Here is a 12,615-nt window from a genome sequence, read left to right as displayed (position 1 = left end):
GTCAGCAGAGAAGTTCCCGCACACCACTGGAGCAAAAATAATCAGACTGGATGCAGTGAAGGGGATAAGAGGAATGGTTTAGCTTTACCTGCATCACTCCCACCCCAAGGCAGCACAGCTCAGTGCTAACAGAGGCCTTCTAAACCCATGATTTCTCCTGTAGGAGAAAGTGAGAGCATATGAATGAGCATCTGGCTTTCCCAGCTGTGCAGGATGCTTCCAGAGAGACCCATTTCATACTCGCCCCATCCAAGTGTACTGAGACATGAACTGCATGACTGGGGAGCCATGAGCAGCTGGGAAGATAGCAGCCAGGGCTTGGAATGGAGCATATCAAAGGGACATGGATCCTACTAACCACATCATAAACTCCAATGGGAGGCCTGCACACAAGTCACTGGGGACACCTCAGGTGTGAATCTCCTCATCTGGCCAACAGGCACCCTCAGCACTCTGCATACCCATGCACACCCTAACCCCATGGTCAGTTCCTTATGTGTGCTCCTGATAGCAGTGAGAGTTAGCTTTTGCAGATGGCTACTGACCACATGCAGAAAGCCAGCCCAAATATTCAGGCCTGAGAGAAATCACAAACTTGAGCATTCAACATCACCCTAGGGAAAGGAAAAGGGAGGCTGTCAGCACTGGGCCTGGCTTTGCAGAATCAGGAGAAGGCATACAAGCTTAAGAATTCTTCCACAAGAGGAAGCAAGAAGTGTGGAGCAGCCATAACCATAGAAAAGGTCTGAATGCCTCAGAATCCATCCTGGGCATGGACATGGCACTGCTCATTAAACCACGCTGAGGTAGCATCCCACATGCCACAACCAGAAGGACCCACAATGAAGAATATACAACTATGTACCGGGGGGCTTTGGGGAGAAAAAGGAAAAAAAATAAAATAAAATCTTTAGAGACATTCAGAGAGTGAAGAAGTACAACAAACAATTGTACATCAACAAGCTGGATAACCTAGATGAAATGGATAAATTGCTGGAAATACAAAACCCATCAAGAATGAATCATGAAGAAATAGAAAATCTGAATAGACCTATAACTAGAAAGGAGACTGAATCGTAATCAAATTTCCCTCAAAAGAAAAGCCAAGACCACATGGCTTCACTGGCAAACTCTTAACATTTGTATTGTAATATTTAAAGAAAAGTTAATACAAATCCTTTTCAAACTTCTCAAAAAACTTAAAGAGGATGGAACACTTTCTAACTCATTCTATGAAGCCAGCATTACGTTGATACCAAATCCAGACAAGGACACTACAAGAAAAGAGATCTACAGACCAATATCCCTTATAAACATTGATGAAAAACTCTCAAGAAAATACCAGCAAACAGAATTCTACAGCACATTAAAAGGATCATACACCATAACAAGGTAGGATTTATGCCTGGAATGCAAGGATGGTTCAACATACTCAAATCAATCAATGCAATACATCACATTGACAAAATGAAGGATAAAAATCACATGATCATCTTAATAAATGTACAAAAAGCATTTGACAATACTCAACATACTTTCATGATAAAAAGTCTCAACAAATTGGGTATGGAAGAAATGTACATCACCATAATAAAGGCCATGTATGACAAGCTCACGGCTAACATTCTATTCAACAGTGAAAAGCTGAAGCTTTTCCTTTAAAATCAGGAATAAGACAAAAGTACCGACTCTCACCACTTCTATTCAACATAGTACTAGAGCAATGAGTACTGGAGCTATTCAACATAGCCAAAGCAACCACACACACACACACACACAAATAAAAAATGTCCAAATCAGAAAGGAAGAAATAAAATTCTCTCTGACTGCATGACATGATCTTATATATAGAAAACCATAGATTCCAAAAATAAACTCTTGGAATTAATAAACAATTCAGTAAAGTTGCGGAATACAAAATCAGTTGCATTTCTATACACTAACTATAACCTAACAGAAAAAGAAATTAAGAAAACAATCCCATTTACAATAGCATCAAAAACAATAAAATACTTAGGAATAAATTTGACCAAGGTGGTGAAATATCTGTATGCTGAAAACTGTAAGACGATGAAAGAAATTGAAGAAGACACAAAGAAATGGAAAGATATCTCAAGTTTATGGATTAGAAGAGTAAATATTGTTAAAATGCTCACACTAACCAAAATGATCTACAGACACAATGCAATCTCAGTCATAACTACAATAGCATTTTGCACAGAAATAGAAAAAATGATACAAAAATGCATCTCACACCACTGAAGGCCTCAAATAGCTAAGGCAATCTTGACCAAGTAGAACAAAGCTGGGGCATCACACTTCCTGATTTCAAATTATATTACAAAGCTATAATAATCCAAACAGTATGGTACTGGCATAAAAATAGACACATAAACCAATAGAATCGAATGGAGAATCCAAAAATAAGCCCTCATATATATGACCAACTAATCTATGACAAGGGACCCAAGAATACGCAATAGGGAAAGGATTGTCTCTTCAGCAAATGGTGTTGGGAAAACTGGATATCCACATGCAAAAGAATGAAATGAACACATCTTACAGCATACACAAAAATCAACTAAAGATGGACTAAAGAACCAAAACAAAGATCTTAAACTGTAAAACCTCTAGAAGAAAACATAGGGGAAACTTGCTTGACATTGGCCTTGGCAATGATTTTTTGGATATGACACCAAAAGCACAGGCAACAAAAAAATAAACAAGTGGGACTATAATAAAGTACAAATCTTCTGCACAGCAAAGGAAACAAAATCAACAAAATGCAGAGGTAACCTGCAGAAGTGGAGAAAATATCTGCAAACCATACATCTGATAAGGGGTTAATATCTCAAATACATAAAGAACTCATACAACTCAACAGCCAAACACACACACAGATAATCTCATTTAAAAATGGTCCCAAATAAACATTTTTCCAAAGAAGACATACAAATGACCAAGAGGTAGATGAAAAGGTACTCAACATCACTAACAATCAGGGAAATGCCAATCAAAACCACGAGTTACCACTTCACACCTGTTAGAATGGTTATGACCAAAAAGACAAAACGTAAGTGTTGGCAAGGGTATGGAGAATAGGGAACACTTGTATGCTGTTGATGGCAATGTAAATTGGCACAGCCACTATGGAAAATAGTATGAAAGTTCCTCAGCATATTCAAAATAGAACTACCATGTTATCCAGCAATCACACTTCTGGGTGTATATCCAAAGGAAATAAAATCACTATCTTGTAGACATACCTGCATTCCCTTGTACATTGTAGCATTATTCACAATAACCAAGATAGGAAACAGCCTAAGTGTCCACCATCAGATGAAGGTATAAATAAAATGTGAGATTACATGTACATATGACATTTCCAAATTTCAAAACTTACTACAAATTTTGCAGTAATCAAAACAGTGCAGTAGTGACACAAAGACAGACATATAGATCAATGAAATAGAATTGAGAGTGCAGAAATAAACCTATGTATCTATAGTCACTTGATTTTGACAAGGATGCCAAGGTCATTCAATGAGGAAAAGATAAACTTTTCAACAAATGGTGCTGGAACAACTGGATATCTACATGCAAAGAATTAATTTGAACCCATAACTCACAACATATAAAAACCTTAAAATAGATCAAAGACCTAAATGTAAGAGCTAGGACTATTCAACTCTTAGAAGTGTAAATCTTCATGTCCGAATTAGGCAACAGTTTCTTACCTATGACACTTAAAACACAAGCAACCAAAGGGGAAAAACAGATAAATCAGAATTCATCAAAATTAAAAATTTCTGTGCTTTAAAGTACATTTCAAGGAAGTGAGGGCCGGCCCGGTGGCGCAGCGGTTAAGTTCGCATGTTCCACTTCTCAGCAGCCTGGGGTTTGCCAGATCCTGGGTGCGGACATGGCACCACTTGGCATGCCATGCTATGGTAGGCGTCCCACGTATAAAGTAGAGGAAGATGGGCACGATGTTGGCTCAGGGCCAGTCTTCCTCAGCAAAAAAGAAGAGGACTGGCAGTAGTTAGCTCAGGGCTAATCTTCCTCAAAAAAAATAAATAAAATATTTTTCAAAAAAAAGGAAGTGAAAAGACAACCCACAGAATGGGAGAAAATATTTGCAAATTGTATATCTGATAAGGCACTTGTATCTAGAATACAAGAACTCTAGGATATAAAGGATTCAGCAGCTCAGTGATAAAAAGACAAATGACCTAACTAAAAATAGGAAAAGGATCTGGATAGATATTTCTCCAAAGATATACAAATGACCCATAACCACATGAAAATATGCTCAACATCATTATTCATCAGGGAAATGAAATTAAAAACCACAGTGAGATACTTCTCCACATTCAAAAGTAACTATAATTTTAAAAAGTCAGGTAATAACAGGTGTTGGCAAGGATGAGGAAAAATCAGAACCTACATACACAGCAGGTGGAAATTTAAAATGGCCATTTGGAAAAACAGTGCATCTGTTCCTCAAATGCTTAAACATAAGGTTGCCATATGACAAAGCAATTCTACTCCTAGATATGTACCCAAGAAAAATGAAAACATATGTCCACCCAAAAACTTGCACACCAGAGATGATGGCAGCACAAGCCAAAAACTGGAAACAACTCAAACGTCCATCATTGGGTGGATGAATAAACAGAACATGATACGCCCATACATTGGAATATTATTAGGCCGTAAAAAGGTGTAAAATACTGATTAATACTACAACATGGTTGTTCCTTGAAAGCATTATGCTAAGTGAATGAGGCCAGTCATAAGAGACTGCATATTATATGATTTCATTTATGTGAAAAGTCCAAATAAGCAAATCTATAGAGACAGAAGTAGATTAGTGATTGCTTAGTGCTAGGGGAGGAAGGAGTTGGGTAGTGATAGCTAAAGTCCACAAGATTTCTTTTTGAGGTGATAAAAATATTCTAAAATTGACTATGGTGATGGTTTCACATATCTGTGAATATACTAAAATTCATTGAATTTTATACTTTAAATAGATGAGTCATAGGGTAAGTGAGTTGTACCTCAATAAAGCTCTTATTTTTAAAATGGAAAAACAACCCACAAAATGGGAGAAAATATTTGCAAATCATATACTGATGACAGTATAGTATCCAGAATATATAAAGAACTCTTACAGCACAACAGCAGGAAAAAAAAAAAAAAAAACCCAACTAATAAATGGGAAAAGAATTTGAATAGGCATTTCTCCAAAGAAGATATACGTATGGCCAATAAGCCCATGAAAAATTCCTCAACATCATTAGCCATTATGGTAATGCAAATGGAAACCACAATAAGATATCACTTCGCACCCACTTTGATGGCTATAATTTTTTCCAAAAAAAGGAAAATAACAAGTGTTGGTGAGTAGGTGATGAAATGACACAGCTGCCATGGAAAGCTGTTTGGCAGTTCCCCAAATAATTAAAAATAGGTTTACCATATGACCCAGCAATTCCACTCCTAGATAACTATGCAAGAGAATTGAAAACATATGCCATACAAAAACATGTGCATCAATATTCATAGCAGTATTATTCTTAACAGTCAAAAAGTAGAAAATGCTCAATTGCCCATTACTAATGAATGGATTAAAAAATACAGTACATACATGCAGTGGAATATTATTCAGCCATAGAAAGGTATGAAGTACTGACACATGCTACAGCATGAATGCATCTTGAAAACACTCTGCTAAGCAAAAGAAGCCAGCTATAAAAAGTTACTCATTGTGTATTTCAATCATATGAAATATCCAAAATAGGCAAATCTGTAAAGATGTAAAGTAGATCAGTGGTGGCCAGAGATTAGGGGAGGGGAGAGTGGAGATTGACTGCTAACGGGTAGGAGGTTTATTTTTGGGATGACGAACATGTTCTGGAATCAGGGAGTCGTGAGAGGTGCACAACTCTGTCAATATACTAAAAACTACTGAACTGTACGGCTTCAGATGGTGAGTTTTATAAAATGTGAATTATATCTCAAGAAAAAGAGACCTTGAAAACAAAATTTTTTAAACTTTATACAAAGATATAAAAGAATTCAAAAGCAAAGAGAGGGAAAGTCCATGTTCTTAGAATGGACTCAGTATCACAAAAGCTTTTCTCCCCAAGATTACAGCACTTTCAGTCAAAATCTCAGCAGGACTTTTAAGGAAACTCACACGGACACCATGAAATGCTTGATAGAAATTTCTGTCTTTAATAATAGCTTTGAATAGTTTGTCACATTGTGAAGGTCTGAATTTGTAATTTTTAAATATTTGGATGTGAATCTACCAGGTCTTGGTGTCTTATTTATGGTGGATCTTTAATAGCTTTCTCAATTTATCAGTTTTACATATTTCCTTCAGTTAATTCTAGTAATTTACATATTGTTAGATCATTTCCTCTTAGTTTTCAAATTTGCTAACATCCTATTCTCTTATATTTATTTAAGTCTCCCTGTGATTATTTCCCCTTTCTCCTTCCATTTTTGTTCTGTTTCCTGATCACCCAAATTCATGGGGTGTTCATCTGTAACGATGGTTTTTCAAAATACCACCTTTTAAGTTTATTTTCCACCACCCATTTTTGTTTCCTAATTAAAGTGTTTATCTTTATTCTACTGCTTTCAAGATTCATCTGGTCTTTCTCTTTCTGATTTCCTACAGTGTGCTGAGGGACTGAAATGTGAGTCAAGGGGAGACAGGAAACGCTAAGTCTGAGAAGACACCAGAGAGCTGTGTGGAGATATGCTGCCATGGTATCTCCTGCTCTCCTGTGTGACTCATCATGAGAAGGGGTGTGGACAGGCCTCACTGGAGGAGAGCCCTGGCATGGAATGGACTCAAGTGCCCTGTCTCTCCACTCTGAGCTCTGAGACGTCTCTGACAGGAGGGACGTAGGCAGGCAGAACAAGGCCCCATGGAGCTTGTTTCTGAGGAAGACTCAACTGTGCGGCAGAGATCTTAATGCCTATGTCATAATGGAATTGTGAACTCACAGCTCTCCTCCTCATATTACTCATGCCAGACACCGGGAAACAGAGAAATCAGGGCTGGTGAACCATCTAGTGACACGCCATGGGGGTTCGATTTTGTGTAAGAGATATAGCCAGATCTACTGGGCAGGCTAGGGGTGGGTGGGAATCACTCTGGACTTCCCAGGCCTTGGGAAAAGAGCAGATGCTGAGGCAGTGGGTATATTTCTGCAGAGCCATAGAGAGAAACAGCAGTCTAACTCATCCATTCGTTTTCAATTTCACTCTGTTGACAGAAAGATGGCCACTTCATTGTAATTATAGTTAAAGATGTTGAAGAAACAACTGAATGGAAGATAAGGAAGAAGCAGAAAAGCGAGGTAGGTAAAACCTCCATGTAGTTCAGTGATATCCAGGAAATTTATGTCTGTGTCATGAGGTGTGGAGTTGTGCCTCCTATGGATCCAGAATATAAAATAATCAAGAGTCAGCTCATTATTGGCTCATTTTCCCTCCACTTACTTCTCAGCATGGGCTCTCTCGGCCTAGGTCTAACAGTGACCTAAAGACTAAGTGGAGAGAATGAAAGCCATCAAGAAATGCATGGGACTGGAAGGTGAGTATGTGAGGACTCTGAATTACAGAGTCAAATATTCAAAATATAGGAAGGCTAGGAGTAGAATATGTGATGAGGGTGCTGAAAACCCACCACAGTACTGAAATAGTACATAGTTGTGGCAGAGAAAAATCAGCTAATGGTGGTTTGGGACTAGGATTAGCAGAGAATGCCAAGCAAAAGCCTTATGAGGCCAAACTTCCCAGACCCAATAAGCACTGAAGAGGTAGAATGTCACTAACAAAGTCCCTCTCATCCCTAATACCCCCTTCTAGTTACTAATGGTTTTCCCTTGATCCGCGCACCCATGAGGTAGTCAAGAGGATGATGCTGTGACTCTGAGGGCAAGGTGATGTGTCCATAATGGCAGAGGAGGGCTCGCAGTCAGGTGTCCTGGCTCTTAGTCAGCATCCTGCTAACTCCCCTGAACTCTCTAAAGAAGAGCTGATTGTTAAGTGAATCCAGACCTCTTCCAGGAAGACCCTGGAAGTTAGTGGCAGGAAGTTCTCTGAGTGGTCTCTCTTATCTCTGCCTAGAAAGATTCAAAAAAAAGAGCAGCAGCCACGAAGATCCAGGCCTGGTGGCGTGGCACTCTGGCACGCCGGACCTTGCTGCATGCCGCCCTCAGGTCCTGGATCATTCAACGCTGGTGGAGGCACACAGTGGTGAGGCTGCTGCAGAGGAAGCGGAGGGCTGCCCTGATTACCTACGCAGACAGAGAGAGGGCAGTGGTCAAGCTCCAGTCTTTGGTCCGTATGTGGCGCATCCACTGGCGATACTGCCAGGTGCTCAATGCCATCTACATCATCCAGTGCCACTGGAAATGCCAAAACTGCCAGACCTGTGCTCTCCTCCGGGGCCACTGCATAGTCACAGCTGATCACCTGCAGTTCCACATTGAGATCATCAACCCCTAAGAGATGACAAGAAGGGGCACTGTGTCTCCTGTACTCAGTAAAGGTCAAACAGATCTGATATGTCTATCATGGTCTCCCCCAGCTAATGGAAATTTTGAGACTTAGGCCACGCTGCCTCCTCTTCTCCCTGGGAAAGAACTTCAGTAAGGTTTCCCTCTGTGCCTATGGATGCTGTTCTAGACTAACAATGATCACATACCACTTACTCAGTTATCGAAACAGAAACTGAGGTCCTAGCCATCCCTGGTATATGACAAAGCCAGAAGTCCCGGTTCCCACCCCAGCCCCATTCCTTTCTTCTCACCCAGGGATCTGAGAGACAGCTGGGCTGCATCTTCCTGATGACTCTAGACACATCTACACATGAAAATGGACTCTGAGGCTCTTCTCTGTCATCCTAGAATCAGAGATTGACTGGGGTCTGGGATACCTCAGACAAAGTATCCTTGGCAAGCACCTAGAGACAGTGTCAGCATTTGGCTGACTCTTCTGAGAGCAGTGCAATGCGACGCCAAGTGAAGGTCATGAAGCTGGCCTTAGTGATGAGTGGGACTGGGCATACTGATGAGAAGGTGGTGACCCTGGGGTCTAGTAGAAGTAAGAGTTCATAGCACTTCAACTCGTGTCTCCACAATTCCCTCACCAGTACTCCTATCCCTGAAGGCTGTGCAACAAACAGGCCTCCCTCTGATGTTACCCCCATCCCTACCCTTGTCTCCATTCTTGGTGATTTTATCATTGGCCAAGATGATCCCATCAATCTGCTTAATTCTTACTTTAATAAACCTTTTTTGTTCCCCCTCCTCAGCCACACACTCCATGGTCATACTAAAGCCGTGCTGTTCAATAGAAATTTCTGTGATGATGGAAATGTTCTGTATCTGTGCTGTCCAATGTGGTAGCCACTAGCCCCACATAGTTGTGGAGCACTTGCAATGTGCCTAGCAGACTAAAGAATTGAATTTTATTTTTATTTAATTTAATTTAATCTCAGTTTAAATAGTCTCATGTGGCTAGTGGCTATTCCATTGGACAGTGTGGCTCTATACCTCACACCTCACCATTACCAATAATTGTTTGTTGTTGTTAGTGCCGTCAAGTCGATTCTGACTCCTAGCAATGCTGTGTACTGCAGAGCAAAAACCTGCCTTGTCTTTTCTTTCCCATTTTCTCATCTCCCGGTGCTATATCAGACAATGCTCCTCTGCTATTCATAGAGTTTTCATGGTCAAGTTTTCCAGAAGCGGGCAGCCAGGTCCTCCTTCCTACTCTGTGTTAGCCTAGAAATTCCACTAAAACCTGTCCACCAGGGGTGACCCTGCTGATGTTTGAAATACTGGTGGCATAGCTTTCAGTATCACAGCAACATGCAGCCACCACAGTATGACAACCTATAGGTGGCTAGTGTGGTCCCCTGAAACATGCAGCCACCACAGTATGACAACTGACAGAACACAACCTGGTGTGGTTCCTTGACCAGGAAATGAAGCCAGACTGGGGCATTGACAGCACCAAATCTTAACCACCAGACCTAGCTACAAATAATTTTACTATTCCCCAAATTTCTTTTTCTAGTGTTCCATTCTCTGATTATTTTCTCCTTCCAGTTCACCTTTAAAATACTCCCAATAAAATATTTCTTCAGATGTGATAAAGTCTCTAAATACTTTTTTTTGCAACCATCACCTTTGACATGTCCTTGCATCTTTCTTGGCCCAGTTCATATTCTAGGGTGAATTATTGTAATTTCTCCTCTGCACAACTTGACTTCTCTCGGCCTTCTCCCCACCTCTACAAACATGTGTAGGATGAACTCAACCATCTACCTTCTCTGTGCCTGCAGAAGAGTGAGCATGGCTGGAGTAAAGCAAACAACTATGAAATATGGGCTCTGTTTATATTCATGACTACAGATCTCCACTGACAAATTTCCCAATAAATTTCTCTGGTGTGTTTGTGTTTCTATTTTCTGAGTTGAATAATTCATACCACCTCCTCTCCAAATGTGCAGTTCCATTTCTTCTCCCCTTCAACTCAACAATGATGATGCATGTCACCACACACTTAACCGAAGAAATGGGAGCAGACTGGACCCCAGCCTTCCTACTACCTCATTTTCCATCCCAGCTGCATTAGGACCACATTGCTACCTTCCCTCCAGTTGAAATAAATGAAAGATTTTTGATCCCATCAAAGGCCAACCACTTAACTACTCTGCTGCCCTCTCAAGGTATTTGATCCTGCATTCATAACCCCACTATCCAAATCATCAATGTCTACCTCCTCCATCTTTAAAAAATATGTTCTTGAAGAGTGATGTCAGCATGATAGAGGAGTGAACTCTCCCCTTAGACTCTCCCCACTAAGATACAATGAAAAGGATATTCATAAACCAACAGAAGATATTTAAACAACACAGTAGACATCTGAGAGACCCACACAGCCATACGTCTGAAGGTGGAGGTGATGGACCCCCCAGGAGGAAGTGGAAAGCGGTAAGGAGATGATCTCTCCCACACCAGCAGTGACCTAGAGTGCGGGATGGCATGCGGCTCTGAGAAGAGAGGGGCGAGGGGTAGCTGCCCGCAGAAATGGCTTCACTCTCTGAAGTGCCTCCCAGCCATGGGTAAGTTCTACACAGAGGAAGCTAAGCTATTGTGAGGTGTCCTCATCAAGCCAGCACCCCAGGAGGGAAGATAGCAAGGGCAGAACAAGAATGCCCCCAGGATTGCACACACGAAAGAAGTGCCCCTCCCCCACAACTGTCTGGCACACCAGCTCAACTGGTCAGCAAAAGGAAGGGACCCCCACCAGAGTGCCTGCACATACATTAGTAAAGCAACAGCTGCAAGCAGGCAATCACAGATGGGCTCTGTCAGCATAGATTCCAAAGGACATGCACAGACACCAGAGATTGTGGGGGACTTAGAATACACAGCTTCTGATCCCAGCCGTGGGGTGGCAGGTGGAATCTGTGACCAGACACTACCAATATGTGAAGCCACAAATCCACCCCATTGAATAATATGAGAAGGTACGTTAATACTTCAGGAGGAAAATGACAAGCACTCAGAAATCAATACTTAAGGCACAGAAATTTACAATATAAATGACAGAGAATTCAAAATAGCTATGATAAAAAAATTCAATAAATTACAAGAAAATTCAGAAAGTTCAATGAAATCTGGAATAAAATTAATGAAAAGAGGGAATTCTTCACAAAAGAGATTGAAACTATAAAAAAAAAATCCTATCAGCAATGTTGGAGATGAAAAACACAATGAATGAGATAAAGAAAAATCTGGAGTCCTTGAATAACAGGGCTGATATTATGGAGGACAGAATTAGCAATTTAAGACAGAAATATAGAAACTCTTCAGATGGAGGAGGAGAGAGAACTAAAACTAAAAAGTAATGAAGAAATTCTCTGAGAAATATCTGACTCAGTTAGGAAATACAACATAAGGATCATAGGTATTCCAGAGGGAGACAAGAAGGAGAAAGGAGTGGAGAGCTTGTTCAAAGAAACAATAGCTGAGAAATTCCCAAACCTGGGGAAGAAGCTGGAATTACAAGTAAAAGAAGCTAACAGAACTCCTAAGTACATCAGGGTAAAAAGACCTTCTCCAAGGCATATATTAGTAAATCTGAAGAAAATAACCTACAAAGGAATCTCTATCAGGCTTTCGGTGGGTTTCTCAGCAGAAACCTTATAGGTTAGGAGACAGTGGAACGATATATTCAAAATTTTGAAAGACAAAAACTTTCAGCCAAGAATACTCTATTCAGTGAAAATATCTTTCAGATATGATGGAGAAATTAAAACCTTCCCAGACAAACAAAAGCTGAGGGAGTTCATCATCACAAGACACCCCCAACAAGAAATGATCAAAAAGACCCTCATACCTGAAAAAAAGAAAGGGTTTACAAAGCCTTGAGCAAGGAGATAAATAGGCAGACAACATCATAAAATTGCAGCTCTCTAACAGAACAGGTTAGCAAACACTTAATTATAACATTAAAGATAAAGGAGGGAAAACATCAAACATAATTATAATCTCATCATTTTAACTCACAACACAA

At 40.3% G+C, this 12,615-nt stretch overlaps 1 protein-coding gene across 1 annotated transcript; it reads left to right on the top strand.

The window, feature by feature from the left end:
• The first annotated feature begins 6,837 nt into the window (after positions 1 to 6,837).
• On the top strand, positions 6,838 to 10,187 carry IQCF2 (IQ motif containing F2). Its single transcript, XM_001494857.6, has 3 exons — positions 6,838 to 7,120; positions 7,296 to 7,379; positions 8,152 to 10,187. Exons 1-3 carry the CDS (start codon positions 7,103 to 7,105, stop codon positions 8,530 to 8,532), a joined length of 483 nt encoding a protein of 160 aa, XP_001494907.2. The 5' UTR covers positions 6,838 to 7,102; the 3' UTR covers positions 8,533 to 10,187.
• The last annotated feature ends 2,428 nt before the right edge of the window (positions 10,188 to 12,615 follow it).

Source organism: Equus caballus, chromosome 16 (genome assembly GCF_041296265.1).
Source record: "Equus caballus isolate H_3958 breed thoroughbred chromosome 16, TB-T2T, whole genome shotgun sequence".
NCBI lineage: Eukaryota > Metazoa > Chordata > Mammalia > Perissodactyla > Equidae > Equus > Equus caballus.
Note: the sequence above shows the minus strand (reverse complement) of the source record. Positions and strands in the feature narration are given on the sequence as shown.